This window comes from Maylandia zebra, linkage group LG1 (assembly GCF_041146795.1).
Source record: "Maylandia zebra isolate NMK-2024a linkage group LG1, Mzebra_GT3a, whole genome shotgun sequence".
Lineage (NCBI taxonomy): Eukaryota > Metazoa > Chordata > Actinopteri > Cichliformes > Cichlidae > Maylandia > Maylandia zebra.
In genome coordinates, this window is record NC_135167.1 from 15156752 (window position 1) to 15178804 (window position 22053).

Below are 22053 nucleotides of genomic sequence, written 5' to 3' on the forward strand. Positions count from 1 at the left end.
GGCTAGAATCATGGCAGCAGTCAATGACGGTCCAGGCGTGGGATTTCTCTCGTGGAAATATGCACATTATCTTTTCCTTTCTATTGGTAGGTGGCACAGTGCACTTGTGGCAAGTAAGCAAGCTAGAAGACTGGCAAAGTTATGGAAGAAACACATTAACAAGAGAATTCTGAGTAAAACCAAAGTTACTTTCCCTAGTAACTAGTTACTTTGAAAGTAACGAGTAACTTGAAGTAACTGAGTTACTTTTGAGAGAAGTAACTAGTAATGTAACTAAGTTACTATTTTAAAGTAACTTACCCAACACTGGTTATGGCATACCATGTGGATCTCAAAGTGATTTCTAGACTGTACAAGGGTCTACAAAAGCTTAAGAATTTGAATACAATCTACATTAAACAAAAATGGGAAAGACACAAATATGGTCATCTCAAATGACACTTGGTATCAGCAATGTGCTTTTCAGTGGAGAATCTCTAGCTCTAATATATGGAGATGTTTAGGCTGGAAGTCTTTGTAGATTTTTTATTACACCTGCACAAAATAAACATTATTCTAACTCCTCCAGCTGCTGGAGAAACTGTGGGGCCCAAGGAGTAAAGCGCTTCCACTTGTTTTGATCTTGTCCATTGATAAACACCTTCCGAGTTTCGATCCATTCTGAGTTAGACTATTCTCAGTATGCAACTTCCCTTTAATTGGGATGAACTATTGTTTGGATATTTATACTCAGTAAATGTGGATAAAGTGACCAAGCTGTTATATTGTATTTTGAGTCTGCCTGAAAGACTATCACTAAGAAATGGCTAAGTGTTAAAATTCCATCACCAAATGACTGTATGGGTTGTTTAAATAGAAAAAATTTCATTCTCTAACAGCTTTCAATACGACACATTTGATTGGATTTGGGATAAATGGAAACATATTTTTTCAAGGCGACCTGAATTTGTTTAAACCTCTGTAATCCTGTATATGTTAACTAGTTGGTACACCCGTTTGTTTACTTTTGTTTATTCTTGTTCATACAGGTTGTTTTATTTTATGTTCCTTTTTTTTATGTATATTTTTGTCTTTGATAAATTCTAATGAAAAAAAAAAGAAAGAAAAAGTGAGGGGCATCCTGCACTGACTGGTATTCTTCACAATCCTGCAGACCTACATTGTGACTGGTTCAGGTTCCCCACCCTGTGGTAGCACAGTGTATTGTGTGGACTCTGGTCATGTTACCCTTTACAGCAGTTTTCGATCAGTTAAGACAGGACACATGAGATCACACAAGTCAAGCAGTAAAAATGATTTAGTAAAAAAGCCTTTATGCATTACTAACTATTTACACTGGTCAATAAGACCTAAGTCTAAAAAAGAGAAACAAAGATTATTAAGCAAGGAAAGGAGTCAAAAACCTGTTTTCATATTTGTTCTAATTTTGGAATAGAAAATCTAGAAAATCTTAGCTGCCATTGACATTCAGCTTTTTACAAGACAGATCAATGAAACAGGTGCATTTACTATAGATATAGCATTCGGAATAATAAAAGACATAAAACAATATTTATCTACAAACATAAAGAACAGTACAAAAGAAAATAAGTAAGTTCCATGAGAAAACTGTTAGGAAGATAAAAAGGGAAGACGATATGACAGGAATGAACATTTCTACAAAGACAATCAGTGCATGTGTACATATTAAACTGCCTCGACACCTTACTGGAGTTAGTGCTTTGTTTTCTTGAGCAACCTGAAGAGAACAACACCTAGGAAGTAATTTAATGTTATAAAGTTCTGGCAGAAAAACATTTACCAGCAAATGTGACTCACAGCCCCGCAAACCCAACAGGAAAAGTGCATTTTAGGAAGGAGTACACCTTTAAAATAAACATGTCTTTAAAGATCCGTGTAACTTTACAAACATGGATCGTTAACATTTTGTGACGTACATGTGTGTGTTTCTAAGTGGAAGGCTGTGTACGTGCAAGTCCAGGCTGATCTACTGAACGTGACAGTTGTCTCCTTGCTGTGTTTGCTCTCTTAGTTGTTTTTCTGGTGTCTTCCGAGAACTCGGGGAACACTTCCTGTTGGCGGTGTCTGTTGCCATAGCAGCAGAGGGACTCTGCAGAGGTATGGGCCCCAAACCCTGAGAGGGAAAAAAAAAGTAGACGACAGATGAAAGAGTGAATAAGTGAATCAGAAAGTAGGATTTATGCTGCAGGACGATTCCATGAAAAACAAGCGAGTGGCTCCCATTTGTGTGTTAAAAGTGATTAGACTGAAAATTATTGACAGAGAAGGAATCAAAGTTAGAAGACACACTGATCAAAACGTAAAGACGACTTTTATATGTCATAACGTATTTTGAGCAGCCACCTATCCCAATGGTGGCATCATTTTTTAGAAATTGTGACTTATTACAATGCATGCTTCTATTACTGTGTTGCTAACATAAAATGGGTGCAGATTCGTTTAAAACTATGTTATTTCCCACAATACTAACAGATATAATAGTGGTTACAGAAGAAATTGTGCTATAATGAAAATGTGTTTTCAAATGGTTACTCTTTGAATGTGTGTAAAATTGATTTGGTTCCATTTTTTTTTTAAAGAGCTTGAATGTGTTTTTCAGTTATGAGCTGAAAGTACTGGAAAAAAATGATGTGAATAAAAAAAGCACCAAATGTCATCCCACTCCTTCAAGGGGCTATAACTCAGTAAATTTCCATAATATGAAGGTAAAATTTGACATGGCCTCATTAAACATACCAAATATATAAAGGGTGGGAACTTAATTCAGATTCAGTTGATTTCATATGGTATGACCCTCGAGTCACACTTCAGTTACTCTGATACTGTGGTGTACAGCAGAGGTTCAGTAAAGCAGGGGAAATCCTTTCGCTTTTAACAATTTGACCTGAAATCTTTACAGTCTTTTAATCTCCTGCTGCTTCACTGACCTGACGTGATGTGACAACAACTTGAAGGAGACGAGGGGGGCCGGACATTCTGTGGCCATATTAGGGGCCACTGCAACCTAAATTATACACATAATGACCCTTGGTGGAAGATTCTTGTTTCTCCCACTCTGGCCTCCCTGTCCACTTTCTTGGATGCCAATGATGTCAGTAGAAATGACACACAAAGTTTAAATTTGCTTTTTTTTTTTTAAAAATCCATCATTACATTTTGTTCTTTATTAACTGTGACATACACACTGTATCTAAAAGTTCAGCTGATGTCCGACAATTAGAGGTTCTTACAGCTCCTCACAGATAATAAGCTGCAGTGCCGAACACCTTTCACATTATTCATCACATTATTCAACTTTGCCTGTTTACAGTGCATTAATATACCATGTGGCGTCAATACCAGAGTAGAGACACAATAAAGTGCCCATTGAGAGTATGGCTTGTGAAACTAACTAAAGGAAACAAGTAGCAAAAAACGCGCTGTGTCTGTAAAAAAATAAAGAGATTCCTGCATTACTCACCTTGCCATCAGATGCAGTTTGTTTGGCAGCCAGCCGAGGGCTGCAGCGCCTCACTGTGGTTCTCCTGATGATGAAAGGACTGGCCTCCCCCAGAGGAATATCAGCAAAACCTAAGGAACAAATAATGATTTTATTTCACTGCACAGAGAATAAATGTATACATGAATATTGATTTTTGTTTCTGTTGTGTAACTGCACCTGTGCTTACTCAGCTAATTGAAAGAGACACACGCAGACACACACACACTCACAAACTGATGGTGGTGTATTTAAATACAAGGATAAAGCTGTAGGATCTCTGTAACAAAGCAGAGCACACTTTCAGCCACTAACCTCTCTGTACCAACTCAGGAAGTCCCTCTGGTCTGAACTCTTCATCTTCCTGTTCAGGTCTTGATTTGGGTGTGGTCGTGGCGTTGGCTTTGATCCTCTTTGTCACATTGTGTAGGGCCTCCTGGGCGCTGTCTCGAGTGCTGATTTCACAGTGACCTCGTTTCCCTGAGCCCGGGGGAGATCTCTGAGTAGTCGAAGGAGCAATGTTTTCGGTATTGTCGTCGATTTTTATTTCCTGATGTCTGGTGGAAGACTTCCTCCCTGAACGCTGGCGGCCTTCGGTGCTGCTGGAGTGGCTGTCATTAGCATTTTGGCTAGCACCAATCAGCTCCAGTCGGGTTTTCAAAGCCTCGTTGGTCTTTTCCAGTTTGTGAACCTCAAGCATCAGGCTGCAGTATTTCTCCATGCTCTCATCTGCCTCTTTGCTTTTCTCTTCCAGAAGTTTGTTCACTTCTTCCAACTCAGTCTTCATCTCCTCCAGCTCTTTAACCTTCTCCTCTAATTCCTTTCTCTTTCCATCAAGTGCAGCACTAAGTTTGTTCACCTCTTGGTCTTTTTCTTGAGACGCCATCAATCTTTCTTCAGCCTCCGTCATCTTCTGCTCCAAGGCTGACTTTAGGTTTTCCACTTCTTCCTTTAGTTTCTCTGCATCCTTCCTCAGCTGGGTCAGCTCAGTCGGCCCTTCCTCACTGCTCTTCCCTGCCCCTGAAACATAAATGTACCCCATATTCAAAACAAAACAAAACACTTCATGAAAATTGTCAGAAAAGAAAGTAACATGAAAGTGAAATCTTCACTGTGATAACCTTAACAAATATTAAAACAAGCTTTAAAACTTGTTGGCATTTAAGTTAATATAAGCAAAAAAAGGCTGTCAGTAGCACAGATAATTACACCTTTGAACTACAGCCTACCAACAACAGACTTAAAAACAGATTCAAACAGCCAGAGTTTCATAGGTCATACACTTAAGAAACAATCCATCACCTCGAGACATCGACTAATCTGCATATACACACAAAACAGATGAGGCAAAAAGTGTTAAGAGTTCAATTCAAGCCATTAAACAGGAATAAAAAGGACTGCTATAATAAAATCAAAAACTGCATTGAACTTTAAGGGTTTGATCAATGTAAGGACAACTTAATCTGACAATAAAAGGCTGAACACATAACAGAAAACACAAAGGTAAATCTGTTAAATGGATGCACACCTGAGCCGTTTAACATCATTTCCTTCTCCTGCTCCAGCTGTTTGCAGGTCTTCATCCAAAGACTCATCTTGCTCAGGGCAGAGTTTTTGTCTTTAGTCAGACGAGCTGCACGCGATGTTAGCTCTGAGACCTGGAGGGGACGGAGAGATTGAGGCAAAGAAAAATTATTTTCATATGCAGTGTTATCATGCAAATGTCAGTTCCAAACATTTTTGGCTCATCTTTTTCATACAATACTGGATATTTTAGATTTAAAAACTGACATCTGCTGAGTGATTGCAAACCTGTCTGGACAGAGAGTTGTATTTTAGATAAGGGTGGGAATTTAACGTGTTAATTGCAATTAATTAATTTTTAAAAAAAATAAAGCGTTAACAAAAATTGATGCATTTAATCACACTTGCGTTCCAAGCAAAGGGGAACTTTTGTCAATGCACAATTTCCTGGTATACCAATTACACTGATACACACAGCTAGCTAGTGTGTTGCTAGGATTGATTGGAAGAAAATTTCAAGACTACTCAATGGAAGCCTTGATAAAAGCATGGTTTTGTGCCAACTGTACAAAAAGAAGTTCTTCGGTTATGGTACCATCTTAATGCACAACATGTTACAGCGGGCACAAAAACTGTGGGAGCTGTTAGCGCTACCAGTTCGAGTACCAACAAAAGGTGTTGCCAGCCCAAACTTGATGAAATGACTGGCTTTAGGGCCAAAATTAGTAAGTCAACATCAGACAAACTTACAAACTCTCTTGCAAAATGGATTGCTTTGGACTGTAGACCACTATCAGTGGTAGAAGATAGGGAGATAGAAAATGTGCTACAGATTCAGATAAGGAAGCCCTGAGTTTGTACAGAGCAGAATCCACCATCAGCGAGACAGACTCCCCGCTGCAGTGGTGGTCCAGTCGAGCAGGGACCCACCCACAGCTGTCTGTCCTGGCCTGCACGTATTTGATTAGTCCTGCCACTTCTGTCCCATGTGACAGACTGTTCTTACTTGCAGGTCACATAGTAACAAAAAAGAGAGCTGCCTTGGGCTCTGAAAATGTGAACAGGCTAGTTTGTCTAAGTAACTGGCTGAAAGAGACGGACATTTAATAAGCATATTCTGAGTCCAATAAGTTTGTAATTTTTTGCACTAAAATGTTGGAGGATGATCACACTGTTTTAGCCCAATGTACAAAATAATTTTTTCTAAGATTACTCAGAGTTTAAAAGGTAAAGCTGTTCAAATAAGCTTTTATGTTTCTGTGCTGTTTTGTTAAGAAGAGAAACTGCACTTTATGTTGAAATTAATATTATTATTTAAAGACAATACCATTTGGAAAATGTACTTAAAATAACACTTTATTTTTAAGTCTGCTAAATTTTGGCCAGGGATGTTTTTTTTTCTCAGTTTTGCAGTGAAATGCAGTTTAAATGCTTCCCCCCCCCCATAAATTAAAAGAGCTTGAGTTTACAATATTCATGTCCATGTCTATTATTTATTCTGTTTCCCATTAAAAACCCTTTAAAATTACAATAACATTTGCACTTTGGGGCAAATTTTCTTGTGCGATTAAATGTGATTAATTAATTACGAAGCCTCTAATTAATTCGATTAATTATTTTAATCGAGCCCCACCCCCTTTTTTTTAGAGTGTTTCAACCTCTAAAAAAGGAGCATAGAGTGAGTACTACCAGTCCTTTTTTCTTCCATTTTATTGTGACCTAAATAAATCTGGGTATTTCTCTCCATATACCTGTTCACTGAGTTGTGAGATGGACACTTTGTGTGTTTCCAGCTCCTTCTCCATGGAGGTCACTGCTGTCTTAAGATGCTCGTGCTCTTCTGCGAGTTTCTCCTTCTCTTGTTCCAGTGAAAGCAGAGCTGAAGACAGGTTCTTTTTCTCTTCTTCCATCAAAGACACAGAAGACTTCAGTTCCTGTTTTTCAGCTTCTATCTTTTGCTTTTCCTCCTCCTCTCTCTCCTTCTCTTGATTTAAGAAAGAGAGCTTTTGCTGCAAGTCGTGCTTCTCTTTATCTAACAAGGAGAGACTCGACTGAAGCTCTTCTCTCTCGCTGGCTAACGCACTTCTCCCCTGATCTAATCTCTCCTTTTCATCTTCTACAGATAACAGAGAGGAGCGCAGCTTATCTCTCTCTTGTTCTAATGATAAAAGAGCTGTGCGCAGTTCTTCTTTTTCCTGTACAAGTCGTCCATTTTCTCCCTCGATCTGTTCTTTCTCTGCCATAACAGAGGAGACGGATCTTTCCAAGGCCTGCTTCTGATCTCTGTCCTCCTCCTTCTCCTTTTCTAAAACCTCCATCTTGTCCTCAGTAGTTTTTATGAGTGTTTTAAGCTCTTGTATTTCTTCTTCCAGAGCTTCAGTTTGGGTCCTCAGGCTGTTTCTTTCTGCCTCCCACTCCTCTCCATGAGAGCGGAGCTTCTCGCCTTCTGTCTGTGACTCCTGTAGTGAACTCAGCAGATGTTTTTTCTCCTCCTCTAACTGCACCAGGAGAGCCTGCATCCTCTCTTTCTCTGCTTCCCCTTCTGTGCCCTTTTGTTCAAGTGAAATTTCTCTTTGCCGAGAGGCTTCCAGCTGTGCTTGAAGGTCATCCAACACTCTAATCTGTCTCTCTGCTTCCCCTTTCATCTCTTTCTCCAGTTCTTCTAATCTGCATTTCTGTCTTTCCTCTTCCTCCTTTCTTTCTGCCTCTGCCTTCTCCAGTCCTCTCTCCAGCTCCTCCTTAGCTGCCTTCAGTTCCTTGATTTCTCTGTTTTTTATTTCCAGCTGTCTCTCCATGTGTTCTTTCTCAGATCTCAAACTTTCCAGAGTGGTAGAGAGCTCTGAGATTTTCGCACTAAGCTCTTTTTTCTCTTCCTCCACCTGAAGCAAGAAAGACAAAGGCAGGAGAAGCAGATTAACAGTCTGTTTGGATTGCAGTCACATTTTATAATTAGAAGACAAAAATCATCACAGATAGAGGGAAAAAGTCTTAATACAAGGTTACCATTCTCCTTTCCTCCTCCAGCTCAGCTTTAGCCATTTCCGCCTGCGGGAGAGCGCAGCAGAATCGGATTCTGAGTCAGCATCAGTAAGATATAATCATAATTTTTTGACTGTTTGTGAGACTAAATACCTGCAGCACTGCTTCTTCTAAACTTTGCTCTACATCTTCCTTCTCTCGCTCCAGGGAATCAATGCGATCTTGCAGTGAGTCAGACTTTCTCTGGGCGGCTGCAAGGATATAGTCACATTTAGACCAAAACATAACAAAACTGTGGAGGTTATATAATTTACACTTTTCTTTCCATCAGGAACAAAAGTGTTAAGAGTCACCTTTAAGGAGCTCTCCCATCTTCTTTTTCTTCCTCTCATCCGACTCAATGCGGACTTGGAGTTTTTCGATACCAGTTCTCATCTGCTGGATCTCATCTTGGGTGGAATTCAGGCGAGAGGCAATCTCTCCTTTCTCTAATAAAGACGACTCTAAAGACTGGGAAAGGCGAAACACTTCTCCCTCTAAAGCCTGAGGTGGGAATCAGGAAAAACAAGTGGAGTTATGACCAAATGCTTTTGACTCCACTTCCCACATACAGGGACATACTTCATAATACACTTCCTCCTCACCTTTATCTTTCCAGCCATGGACTCTGTGTTTTGACTGGAGGAACTGTGGTCCTCCTTTATCTGGTTAAGATGGCCAATCAGCTCCTCTCTTTCTCCACAGTGCTGGGAGATTGTCCGCTCTAGCTCTTTAACTTGCTCCACCAGCTTCATGTGAAGGAAAATAGATGAAGTTTTAGTAGGAAACAACAAAAAACACAACAAACAAGCCCCCCCCCCCAAAAAAAAATCTGTTTAAAAGAAAAGTAATTTAACATATCGTAAGTTTCATAAGGATCTAGCATAAATCAGACCTGAGAATCTATTCAAAACTACAGGAGGATTAGGTGATCATTGCTTTGATCGGATTCAGCTGGCTAAAGCAAGTCTTGTCACTGTTAGATGCATCCATATAAGTCAAAAGTCGTAACTGGGGCGTAACCATGTCTAACCAGTCTCCCCTTCTGTGGAAATTTCCATGTGTACCTGTTGCCTCTCTGTCCTCAGTTTGTCTGTGTTGCTTTGCAGGGCTTCATACTCCTTCCTTCCTGCTCTGATGTCATCCTCCAGGATGGAAATGAGGTTTCTTGTGTCACAATTATTTTTCTCCAGACTGTGAACTTTCTCCCTCCAGTGGCTCAAGGATTGGCTCAACTCATCTCGCTCTTCAGTGCAAGACACCAGTTCAGATCTCAGCTGAGTTGTCTGCAGATATAAGATTTATAAGTACCTTTGGGTATTCTGCAAGATGAAAACTTACAACAACAGAAGACAACAAGCTTACAACAGAACATAGACCAAAGCTTTGGTCTACATTTCTGTACAAGGGGAAACTGAAGGGGATTTGAGAGCAAATTCTGTTTTAGTTTATTTTATTTTATTGGTCCCCAAAAGGTTCACATAAATTTGGCCTTTAAATACACAGTATTGTGTTGTTTTAGCTTGCAGGCTTTGCTCACCTCAGTAATGAGTGTTTCTATCTTTTGCTCCATGCCTGAAAAAGTCCTCCTCTGAGTCTCCATCTCACCCTTCAGTCTGGCCCCCTCAGCCTGCATAGTCTCCAGGTCAGACTCCATTCCCAGGATGTGCTGTTCCAGGTTAGCTTTCTCCGAGCGAACCCTCTTAAGCTCGCTCTCTTGCTGAAGAAACTTCTCATCCCATCCACCTACAGAACCAAGCAAAAACAACCTTTAATCTAATAGCATGACCTTAAATGGAAACTCTCAGGGGTATCTTTACTTCTGAGAGTTGTGGTGATTTTTCTAATATAAAGTAAAAAGAAACCTTTGGCCATCTCAAGTCCTTCCAGCATCTCCATAACATCAGTCAGCTGGCACTTAGTGGTTTGTAGCTGTAGAGTTAAAGTTTCCTTCTCCTCGGACAGCTGGGTCAGCTAAATATGAGCACATGGTATTAACGTAAAAGAAACACAAAAAACTGGTTCCATTATTTGACAAATCTTCATCCTACCTCATGAGAAAGATTTTTCTTTGAATCCAAAGCAATTTTCAGCTGACAGGATGCACTGTGGGCTTCTTCCTCGGCAGCATGAACTTTCTGCTCCAGGTTTTGAACCTGGACTTCCAGTTCAGAGGTCAGCTCCTTTCTCAGTTCCAGGTCAGAGCTCAGCAGGTCGAACTCTGAGCGCAGAGTCTCAAGTTCCTTTTCTTGTTTTCTGATCATTTCCTTGTAACGTTCGAGTTCATCATTTACCAGGGATGACTCTGTTGATGGACAGATGTGTCTGAATGCCATTTGAATATTTATATTCAGCCTAAGCTGAATAAGCATTTGTTATTTTATTCCATAAACAAAAGAAAAATGCATTCAAATAAGGACAAACCTAAATGAAGTATGAACTCAATGCAAAACAATAAATAATAAATAAACAAAACAGTTTTTAGATATTTGATTTACTCACCAAACGATTTCGTGTCTCTTTTCTCACTGAAGGAGGAAGGTTGTGGAGACACGTCATGGATTACAGACTCATCTACAAGAACATCTCTGGAGTTGGAGCTTTCTTCAGAAACCTGTACAAAATAAATAAAAATAATGAAAACATTGCTCCATTATGAACCTCATGTATTCCCAAAGAAATTAACAATTTTCCTAACAATCTGAATATACAACAGACAACGAATACAACATATTAACAAAGATTAATGATGTACCATGCACGACTGAAGGAAAAGTGACTATTACAGCGGTTTTAACCTGTTCAGGAAGTAGCTGCTCCTCCTCATTCGTCTTCGTTTCCTCTACATCTGCTACAAACGCCTCCCCATCCTCCTCTGACTGTTCCTGCGTCACCTCCTGCTTGGTGGCGTCCACCTTAAAGACCAGCTTGACCTCGCTAACATGACAGAGGGGAGGTTAGCTTTGTTTTTCATTGCATACAAACAGTCAACACAAAACAGAAGGCGGCATAAAACTCACTGCACCTGAAAGCATCAGCAAATTCAGTCGGTTCAGACACCATAAGTTCCTCCTCTACTGGAAGGGACTCCGAACTGGTGCAGAGGCTTGAATTAACTGCTGGTTCTACCTGACTCTCGGCTGCTGCTTCAGCTGGGTAAACTAAACAGATAAATATAAATATATGTACTCAAGGAAAGTGGAAATCTGTTTTTTATGAAGGAAAAAAAACATTTCCTCACTCACCATCAGTTTCTGCCTCCTCCATGTTGTTTCTGTCTGCTGGGCTCTTGAATTCTGACAGCTGCTGAATGAGGCTGTGCTGCTGGCCCACTTGTTCCAGCAGTGATTCATACTGTTGCTTAAACACAGTCAGCTCCTTCTGCAAGCCCGCCAGCTTCTGGTGCAGTTCAGCCTGCTCTGCTGTAAACCGCTCGCTCCTGTGATACAAAATAAAACACACTGTGATTTCAGCCATTATATAGATAGCAGAGCAAACAGCTAAAAAGCTAATACAAACTTCAAAGCAGACACAGCCATGTAGACATACTGCTCTTTATTCGTCGCCTCAGTCCTCTCCTCCATCAGCTCAAGCTGCTCCTTCAGTCTCTGGCGCTCCTGTTCTGAGGTCAGCAGGGAGTGCTGGATGCACTCGCTCTCCTCTCTGAGAGAAGCAACCTCATCTCCATGGCCCTTTATGAGTTCCTGTAACTGCAGCTTCTCCTCAGTTATTTGATTCACATTAGACTGTAGTTTGATGTTTTCTTCAGAGAGTTGATTATAGCTCAATTCCAGCTGAACCTTTTCCTCTACTACTTGATTCAATTTAGTAACCAGGTCATTTTTCTCAGAAGTTAATGCATGCAGTTCATCTGCAAGTTGAACGTTTTCTTCATTCGTCTTTTTCAGGATATCATCTAACTGGGCTTTTGCTTCAGTGAGCTGACTAAGGGCAGATTCAGCCTCATGTTTCCGAGCAGTTATTTCATTAATCTTGGCTTCTGTTTGCTGCTTTTCCTCAGTTACCTGTTCAATATTAGACTGCAGTTGTTTGTTCTCCTCAGACAGTGCGTCTACAGTGACTTCGAGCAGTTTCTTTTCTGCATTTACGTGCACCATTTCACCTTCGACTTGCTCTTTGTCGTTCATTAGCTGTTTCAGAGAAGTCTCGAGGTTGTTTTTCTCCTGGAGAAGCTGATTTAGACTGCTCTCTTTGTCCTGAATGGTTTCCCCGAGAGTTGTCTCCAGCTTTTCGTTGTCTTGTGTCATCTGACTGAGTTTAGCCTCTAATGTAGCAACACTCTCTTCCAGTTCGTGACGTCGGATAGCTTCCTCTTCCATACGAGTTATTTCACAGGTTCTCTCAAATAACTCCTCCTTAGCTGTGACATACTTTGACTCCAAGAGAGAGTTCTGCGACTGGACCTCATCTAAGCGGGCTTCCAAGACAGAGACCTGAAAATAGAGCCGCTGATTAGTGAAAGCATGCTGATGACAAAGACAGAAGACAACAGGGAATCAGCAAACACTGTGTGTGAGTGAAGCACTTTTGAGAAGAACAATTATCCAACCTGGGCTCTGCCCTCATCCAGCATGGCCTCCATTTCAGACATCTGGGTCTGGCTCTGAGCAAGCATGGCCTCCAGTGACTCTATAGTTCCTTTAAGCTGCTCCACCTGACTGTCAAAGGAGGTCATGGCTGTCTCGTTGTCCTCCAAGTCCATCTGGAGCATCTCTAGCTGAACCTTAATTGTTTGGAGGGGGATAATTAATAACTCAGAACATGCAACTAAAAGATTTGCTACACTATCCAACAGTACACTTCCTTTGTGTCTAAGAATATTGTAATAAACAAGAACATAAACAGGAACACATTTGGAACCAACCTTGATTTTATTCATGGCGACCACCTTCTCCTTCAGGAGTTCTGAGGTTTTGGTCTGTTCTGCCTCAGCTTTATTCAGCTTTTCCTTCAGATCTTTTATGGTGCTGTCTCTCTCTTCCAGGCCGCGTGACGCTGCAGACAGAGTCGCCTTCATGGTCCGGATCTCCTCCCGACGTGAACTCGACTCTGCTTTGGCAGCACTGACTGATTTCTTTGTGGCTTCGAGCTGTTCGTCAAGGCTCTTTTTTTTGTTGAGGAAGTTTTCAATCTCCAAAGCGTGACGCTCTGACTCTTTACCCATCTTCTCTGTGAGATCTTTTACTTCATTCTCCAAAGCAGAGATAAGATTCATCTTCTCGGCCAGAGTGCTCTCCAGGTTAGACTTAATTTCTATAGCGGAGGAGTGATTCTCCTCAAGAGCTTGTAGTGACTTCTTAAGGTCAGTGTTGGACTGAGTGGCTACATCCAGTTCATTCTTCAAGACGGGAAGCTTCTCCGCTGCATCTTTGTTCACATCGACCTTTTCTTCTAAGGATGAAATCTGCTCCAGGAGGCTGCTGATCTTCTCGGTCTGACTGTGCTGAATGATCTTAATTAAAAAGGTTTCATTTATATTTGGTAAGAAAAAATAGGCAAGTAAATAAATTAATTATGAACATAATTAAAATATCCGCACATAACCAGACAACAAAGCAAAGATTTTTAGATTTTACCTTTGATTCTTTCTTCAAATCTTGAATTTCATTTTCCAGCTCGGCTTTTTGTTTCTCCACAGACGATATCTGAACTTCAGCTTCTCTGAGCTGCTTCTCCTTCTTCTCTGTTTGTTTCCGCTGATCACTGAGATCCATTTCTAATTGTTTGAGTTCTTCTGATTTTTTGTTGTACATCCGAATTTGTTCCTCTTCCTGCTCTGTCATTGTCTTAATTTGTTTCTGCAGCTCTGCTCCCAGTTGCTCCTGGACCTTCAGGAACTGCTCTAAGGAACTGATCTAAGAGGAAGAAGAAGAGGAGGACAATTAATTTAAAAAAGCAGTAACAACACAATTACACCAAATGCTCAGCAAACAGTTTTTATAGTGATTAAATGTACTACTAAATGTAGGACAGCAAAAACTACTTAATATCTCAACATATGCAGAAATATATCAGAGCATCACCTAAAGCCTCATAACTGGATTTCACGCAACTACTTCCTGTCCATACAGTGGATACAGACACCAGTTGGACGGTGGTTTGAGTTCAGGCCTGTTGATATGGCAAAGTGTCCTTTCCAAAGTGACAAGATAAAAATAACCCAAAAAGCAACCAAAGGCAGACTAGCACAGGTCAGATTTTACTCTAGAGAAGTCTTATTTTCCTGTTTAATTCTCCTGCACTTTTCAGTTTCCCAACTTTATTCACTTATTGAAGTAAAAGTTTGAGAATAAATAGAAGTCTCTTAAAAAAAAGCTTCCACTGCAGTTTAACTAAAGCAGACCTGGTTTTTGGTGAGCAGCAGCTCCTGCTGGGCCTCCTCTAACTGCAGCTTGATGTGCTCAGTCTCTTCAGCCTTTGCTGAAACACGTTCTTCACACTGCTTTAGGAGGTCTGCCTTCTCCTCTGCTAACCTAAGTGAAATTACAAATCAAAGACAGAGAATAGACATTAAAACCAAAGCTCAGCTGATATTGTCAGCAGTTACTGGACATTCCATATGGAATGGGCGTTAATGAATATATATATATATATATATATATATATATATATATATATATATATATATATATATATATATATATATATATATATATATATATATATATATATATATATATATATATAAAGAACATTTATTTGTTGTTGATTCAGGACATAATGCTGAAAAAATGCAGGTAGATGGTGTCAACACAGCTTGTCCAGAAAAGCAGCTCTGACTCAGTGTTTTGCACTCTGACCACCTGTAGCATGGTACATATCACAACTGAGCAGATGGAAGGTATGAGTCAAACAGTGTTTTCATGTCTTCATGCAACTTGCTTCTAAAAACAATGTTGGAAAGTTAATATGCCACGACGTACATTGCTGTCTTTCTCACAATGTTTTCTTCGACCTTATACCAAAGCTAAGACAGGACATAATGTGTCATTCCACAGCTCTACCTTATTTCAATTATCATAGTTTTTACCAATATTGCACGAAAAACTCCCACCTGGCATTTTGCTCCTCCTGCTGTGCAATTGTCTGAGCAAGGCTTTCCCTCAGCTGGCTGATCTCAGCCCTCCCCAGCTCTACCAGCTGCTCTTTGGAGCGGACCAGATCACAGGTTGCCTTGTGCTCATCCTGCAGGTCGGTGTTCATCCTCTCAGCGAGTTCGGCTCGAGTGATTTCCTTCTGCAAACGCAACTCCAGATCTTTGACCTAGTTAAGTTATTAAAAAATGAAATCGTATTAAGAAAGAGAGATTCAGCAAGTGCTGACAATGGATTTTACTAGTTTATGTACTCCTTTATATCGAGTACAGTTATTAGAATTACTAATAATTAGAAAAAACATTTATTAGAAAAACTAATAAAAAAACTTTATGGGTTTGCTGTGTTGTTACCAGAACGAAAATATGAAGCATGGTGCATAGCACATCAGTGGATTACAAAAGAGAGAGATACGCTATATTTTTGTATTACCACTTTCAAAATTTCACTTTCCTATAGAACATTTCTCGTAAAAATGGAGCCTAAGAAGCAGCTTTCATTAGGGGTCGGATGTTTGTCCATGATTTATTCCAATAATGGTTGCTAATGAAATTCAAATAAATATTTTAAAGACTATAAAAAATAAATAACTATAAGTCACCTGTGCTTCAAGCTGAGCCACCTGCACTCCTATGTTCTCCAAGTCTTTAGCATGTTTCTGTCCAGCCTCAGAGAACTGAGACTGAAGCTCCTTGTACTGATGCGCCTTCTCCTCCAGATCTGTGCACTTGTTGAGGAGTTCTCCCTTCAGGGAATCAATGTGAGCAGACAGACTGGCCTTTTCTCCCTCTACACACGTGAGCTTCTTCTGCAGTAATGAAAGAAAACGTATTCAGGGTGAGGGATAATCTACTTCAAGGCTGCTGCTACAGTAGATTTTGTACTGTGGTTATTCTTGACACTAACTAAAAATTAGTTTAATTAAAGCTATTTATCAGAATATCAGCAAAAAACTTAATTCTGACACCAGGCAATCGAATTTTCTACTTTTCAGTTAAAACAAGAGTCTAGAAACCACTGCTCCTTACCTGAAGTTCATCATTAGCCTCGTTTAGGGAGCCCAGACTACTCTCCAAGCTGGTAATTTTGTCTGCGAACTCCTTTTGCACAGCTTCAGTTTCATTAATTAAGCTCTCCTTCTCATTCTTCCAGTCCAGCAGAGCTTGATGTTCTCGTTTCAGTTCCTTACATTCATTCTGACTCGCAGAGAGGTTGGATTTCAACTCTTGGCTCTCCTTCTCTAGCACCGTCACCCTGTTGCTCAGCCTCTCTGACTCTTGTTTCTGTTTCTGGAGTTCATTCTGAGATCTACAGTGAAATTAAATATTTACAAGGATTAATAACAAAATGTATTATTCCTACTCCACAATGCTGATTATGAAAATGAAATGATGATTACCTGTCATTTCTGGTCTCTGCATCAGAAAGTGTTTTCTTTAAGTTTTCCTGTTCACGTGCTGAAGTCTGAGCCTGCTGCTCCAGTTTACACTGAAGTTTCTTCAGCTCCTCTGCCTGCCCTTCAGATTTAGCTAAAGATCCAAAAGACAAATCAGTTTAAGATTAAAATAACCTCAGATTAATTCTCAAGACTAACCGCTACTTCTGACATCCCTAAAACAAATTTACCTTTGAGATCATCTAGCAGTCCCTGGGTACGTTTGAGGCTCTGGTTTGAACTCTTCTTCTCTTCTTCCAGCTGAGAGAGGCGCCTGTTGCTCTGGTCCAACTGGACAGTCATACTGTTCTTCTCTTTCTGCAGCTCCTGGAGGGATGAAGAAATGAGTGGATAACATGAATCCATGCCCTACAACGATGAGAAGTGCACTAAAAGCAGAACTGCAAATTCACAATTACAGCAAACGGATTTTCAGCCCACCTCCATTTTCTTGCGGAGGTCCTGCTCTTTGGTCTGACAGGCCTGAAGGCTTTGTTCTGACCTCAGCAGCTTCTGTTTCTGCTCCTCCATCTCCTTCTCCATCTGCTTCTTCTGGAAGCACATCTAAAAAGGAGCAGTGTGATACAAATTAAGGTCAAGGCAATTAAGATACATTAAATACTTTTCCTCTAGGGTTGTGGCTTTCGCTCCTCTCTGAAAGCCTAAACACACTCAGGATGTGGTGGGTTTTTTTCATTACACATCTTTTTGTTAACTTAAAAACTGACTACTAAAAATACAACTAAAAACAAAATTAAAGTTGCATCTTCAGCAGTTCATCAAATGCACAACATTCACAAAGTCAGTGAGCACTAATTTTACACGACTCACACTTATAAAAAGATTTTAATTAGGCCTCGTCCAACAAAATCACCAAGTAGAAATGCTTTAATCTTTTAATAAATGTGCTGGTGCGATGTTACAAATCTACCTTCTCCATGTCTGCCTGCAGTATGTTGTGGTCTTTTTTGGCCTGTTGGATCTCTTGGGTCAGCTTGGTTCTGGTCTGGTTTAGCTGCTGATCCAAAGCATGATGGGAACTCTGCAGCTGGGCAAGTTCCTACACAAAATATAACAGGTACGAACACAATTCATAAACCAAATTCTAAAAACTTCATTATTAATAAAAATCTTAAAAGACTAAAATATTTCCCACTGTTGTACCTTCTGACTGTCTCTCTCTTGGTCCTTGAGTTTCTGCTCCAGTGCCCGTCTGCAGCTTTCAGCATTGTGCCTCTGGCAACTCATCTCCTCAGTGACTTGTTTTAGTTTCTGCTCAACCGATGAACACTAAAAACAACTCAAATCATTAGACAACTTTGCTAGTGATTAACTTGTGCTCTTTACTGCTAAGCAGAATAAAATAATGTCGCCTACCTTGGACTCGACCTGCTGGTGTTGGTCTGTGGCCTGACTCAGCTCGTGTTTGGCCTTGGTCAGGTCTCTGTCCCGCTCGCTGAGGTCTTTGCGGGCCTGGTTCAGCTGCGTTTGAAGGTCCTGCAGTTTGGACGCTTGGTTACGAATTTCCTTCTCCTGATTGGCTAAGTTCCTCTCTAGTTCTGACACATGGCCACGCAGCTCTGTTAAAAGAACAACAACCACAAAAAAAGAAGTGTAAAGCAAAAGTTACTAAACACCGAACAATACCCAACATACTAATTATAAAATACTTTATAACAAAATACCTTGGTTCAAAGTCTTTAGCTGCTCCATCTGTTGAGAGGATCCACTGGGACTCGGTGCTGCTCTGGAAGAGCTCATCCGCTGGCTGGGTTTGATCGGCGTCTCCTCATGGGCGTCCCAAAGGGATGTCCCTCGCCTCTTTAGAGGTGTTTCCATTATGTCCTGAGACTGGCGGCGATGGGCAGAATCCTGCTGTTGCCATGGGAAAATGGAAGACCCGGCTTGTCGGGCAGCAATGTCCTTGTGACTTACACTGACTGAAGACTGATTCAACAGCTAGAGAAGATGAGAAATATTAAAACTACTGAGAAATAAATGCTCATAATTATAAAAATAGATTTATTTATAGCACTTACTTTGACCTGCAAGACTTTGAGTTCACTTTCCAGTCTTTTTCTTTCTTCTACCTCTTGGTTGTATTTCTCCTGCAGCTCCTCTAGTCTATTATCTATGGAAGACACACAATTCAAATCCAAAGTAAACTTATTCAGTCATTTAGAAAACAGTGACTCCTTAACAGATGGAGCTTAAAAAAAAAAAGACGTCTGAATGCAAAAATGATTCTATATACATTTTTAGAGACAGAGACACTCTAGAAATAACTGCGATAAGCCTACACATGAACACAGAAATGTATATTAAAAGAAAAGTGAGAAAAGTCTGTAAATCAAATGTTTACTTGCTTATAAATAAATAAATAAATAAATAAATAAATAAATAAATAAATAAATAAATAAGAACACAGAATGAATTGCAGACTCCCTGAAGATAAAAACACATTTTAATACCATGCTGTCTGTAGGCTGGGATCGATGCTGGTGTCTGAAAACTCTTCTGTGGAGTGGCGTAGGTCTGCAGCTCACAGGAGGAGGATGACAGTGAGGAAGAGCCAGCAGGCTGGGAACGATCCAGTTCATTTTTGTGCCTGAGCAGATATAAGGTGCTCATCAAGGTCTTGATAAATCACTGAATTTATCACTCTGAGTCATACAACAGCACAGAGAGAGACGCATAACTGAACTCACTTCTTGAGCTCCTGTTCGAGTCGTTCAATGGTTTTTCTGCAGGAGTTAAGCTGACCTTCCAGGTAGCTCACCTACGTTTAGGAAGACAATTCAGTTAGACAAAAACATTAGTTGGATATCAGGCTTGTGAGCTTGTCACTTGAGTACCATTTATGCAAATCTGTACTCCCAAGCTGAAAAATAAATAATTCCTCCGTAACATAAGTTGTTTTTAAAGTTTTATCTTCAGATATAACTTGCTCACAAATAAAAAGGGCGGGACACACTAACAGGAAAACACACTTCAATATGAGCGTCTGTAATTATACATGTGATGAACAGTGGCTATTAACTAACACCTTTCAGCTTTACTGTTGAATACATGTTAATCTAGATCTGAAACTAGGTTTATCCTGCAATGATCAAATGCTTCTTCCTCTCATCAGAAACTGACCTGCTGTTCTTTGACTCCAAGATCATGTACAACCTTTTGCCGAGCTTTCTCTAGAGAGTCACATGACTCTAATAAAGACTGGTTTTCTCTCTTCAAAGCAGACGTCTCTGTACGTTCACTGTCCACCTGGAGAAATAGACTCATATGAGTAGGAGAAGTATTTCTCAAGCTTATTTTAAATGTTTTGATTGGGTATCTTTTCAAATAGATGTGTCAGTTTGTTTCTCACAAAACACATTTGTTCAAGCACTTCTGATAAATGTTGACCTTTTGCTTTTGTTTTTGGAGTGCAGCTTCTAAGGAGTCCAACTGAAACTGCTTTTGTGTCTTCTCCTTCTTCAGTTTATCCAGCTGGACTTCCATCTCCTGGATCTTCTGCAGGGCTTTCCCTGGAAGTCCATCCTTCCACTCCTCCACCGCCCAGCTCATGGTTTAACCTTACTAAAACATATATCCATTTATATAAAAGTAATGAATTGATGACGAGCTGATAAATATACCTAGTTTAAAATTTAAAAACATTTTTAGGGAATCAAGGACTGATACTGGCCTAGCTGACTGCCCTATAAGTAAATAATAATATTTACTGGCAGTGACCAATGATCAGATCAACAAATGTTTGCTAATCAATATTTATCTTCCTTCGGTACATATAACAATAATAGCAATATACAAAGAAGAAAAAGCATCAGTTTAGACACGAAAAAGGCTAAATGTCCATTTTAAACATTGGTAGTGCCACAGAAATTCACACTATGCTTTGTTATGCAGACATAATGAAACGTTTTCGTCTTCAGTGTGAACAGACAGTTCACATGAGGCTAAAGTCCCTTCAAAGCTGTGTCTTCTATCAACGCTGACAGTCAAAGCAACTAAGTGTAGCTATAACTACGTAAAGTTAACCTCAGATTTTATAACAAGAAATGAGTATTAATAGTTATACCGGTGAAAAGAAAATTACAGCCCATCATCTGACCTGAGCAGGTTTTAGTTTAATATTAAAGATTAGCTAGCTAGAAGCTACTTTACAGAGTTTACGTAGTAAATGATGCCCGATTAAATTACTGAATACAACCACAAAACACGTATTAGAAGTCAATTTATTTAAAAGCTGGATATGATCAAAACATAGCTTAGTTTCTGTTTAACGTTAGCTTTCTGAAGAGCATGCTCTCAGCAAATATGACATCGATATATATTTTTTATTTAAATCGTAAATTATCCAGACAGGGGCTAAAGATTAGTGCAGATTCTATATTAGTATATTAGACAGTTAACTCGAAATTGAAATAAATCACATAGCAGTAACGACTCAGGCTGGCTGCACTTACTTTGGGCGCGATGCTCCTTTATCAAATTCTCCTACTGTTTGGGTCGCTCTCGTTGAAAAATTCAAAATTCAACAGAGGAAACGGCAAGCCGCGAAGCTCCATGTCGATTGGCTGTCTGTTACGTCGTCAGCTGCGCCACGAACGCGGATTGGTTCGCTACTCTTTGTGTCCACAGCGACACCAAGTAGTAGGAGTTTATAAATACTCACTAAGCGCACGTCCCACTCGTGTGTAAAATACACCTCTTAGCATGAAACACTTTTTTTGTTTTTGTTTTTGTTTTTACTTCTGTGTAGAAATTTGCTGCAAAATGAAGTCGTCCTACAAATGATTCTGATTATGCTGTAAATAAAGTGTTACAGTAGTGTAACCTGCTTGAGATGAATGCATGGACCTGTTCCTCAGATTCAGTTTGAAATAATCCTTTTCCAACCTTAGATATATTTTATAAGTGGTAGAAAGCAGTTCTGGTCTTGTTAATTTGATTATCAAAATTGAGATCACTGTCCAAAATAATTCCAAGACTCCTGACTTGCTCACTGTGTTTTAGAGAACGGGATAAATATGAACACATTTTTCCACAAATAAGAGCAAACATTTTCATCTCACTCAGTTTGAAAAGGTTTTGAGACAGTAGTTTATGTTATCAGTGCAGGTTATTAGCTTGAACAGGGGTTAGATCATCAAAGGAAAATTTTAGTACAACTACATATCACCTCCATAAGAATGGTAGAATATATTATGATTATTTATGACAGTACTATGTAGGAACAAGTAAAGGTTAAAGAGTAATGGACCAAGTACTGACCCTTGAGGAACACCTGTTTGAATAATTTCGGTATATCTAAAATTACTAACATAGACACAGAATCTATTATCCTATAGATGTGATAAAAATCAGCTTAATAATAAAGCCTTTGAGTTAAAATGTCATGGTGAGCAGTGTTGAAGGCAGCAGGGAACAAAGATGACCTGCAGATCAATCACTGT

At 39.8% G+C, this 22053-nt stretch overlaps 1 protein-coding gene across 2 annotated transcripts; it reads right to left on the reverse strand.

Moving 5' to 3' along the window:
* Positions 1–1279: 1279 nt before the first annotated feature.
* cenpf (centromere protein F) lies at positions 1280–21126 on the reverse strand. 2 transcript variants are annotated; one of them, XM_004539491.2, is made up of 38 exons: positions 21064–21126; positions 20000–20173; positions 19733–19858; positions 19300–19370; positions 19063–19199; positions 18631–18722; positions 18277–18550; positions 17969–18171; positions 17756–17881; positions 17523–17651; positions 17033–17155; positions 16783–16918; positions 16556–16685; positions 16185–16464; positions 15758–15964; positions 15117–15325; positions 14406–14535; positions 13639–13917; positions 12927–13514; positions 12612–12785; positions 11591–12495; positions 11287–11480; positions 11067–11202; positions 10840–10978; positions 10544–10655; positions 10093–10346; positions 9907–10015; positions 9582–9787; positions 9109–9327; positions 8647–8790; positions 8356–8545; positions 8156–8253; positions 8027–8068; positions 6775–7902; positions 5028–5157; positions 3815–4519; positions 3482–3591; positions 1280–2134 (listed from the first exon to the last, which is right to left on the reverse strand). In XM_004539491.2, the coding sequence occupies exons 2-38, from the start codon at positions 20159–20161 to the stop codon at positions 1988–1990; spliced, it is 8544 nt and encodes a 2847-aa protein (XP_004539548.2). In that variant the 5' UTR covers positions 20162–20173; positions 21064–21126; the 3' UTR covers positions 1280–1987. The 2 variants fall into 2 exon arrangements, with proteins under 2 accessions (XP_004539548.2, XP_076738133.1); XM_076882018.1 differs by having other exon boundaries at positions 20000–20169; positions 21064–21106.
* Positions 21127–22053: the final 927 nt, after the last annotated feature.

What these genes read in the sequence shown, in the direction of transcription:
- cenpf (XM_004539491.2), bottom strand. Translation starts at nt 20,161, where the DNA reads ATGAGCTGGGCGGTGGAGGAGTGGAAGGATGGACTTCCAGGGAAAGCC. An exon ending in GAATTTGCTGATGCTTTCAG is followed by an intron (nt 10,979 to 11,066) that starts GTGCAGTGAGTT and finishes CTGTCATGTTAG; the next exon opens with CGAGGTCAAGCTGGTCTTTA. An exon ending in AGCAGCTACTTCCTGAACAG is followed by an intron (nt 10,656 to 10,839) that starts GTTAAAACCGCT and finishes TATTTTGTACAG; the next exon opens with GTTTCTGAAGAAAGCTCCAA.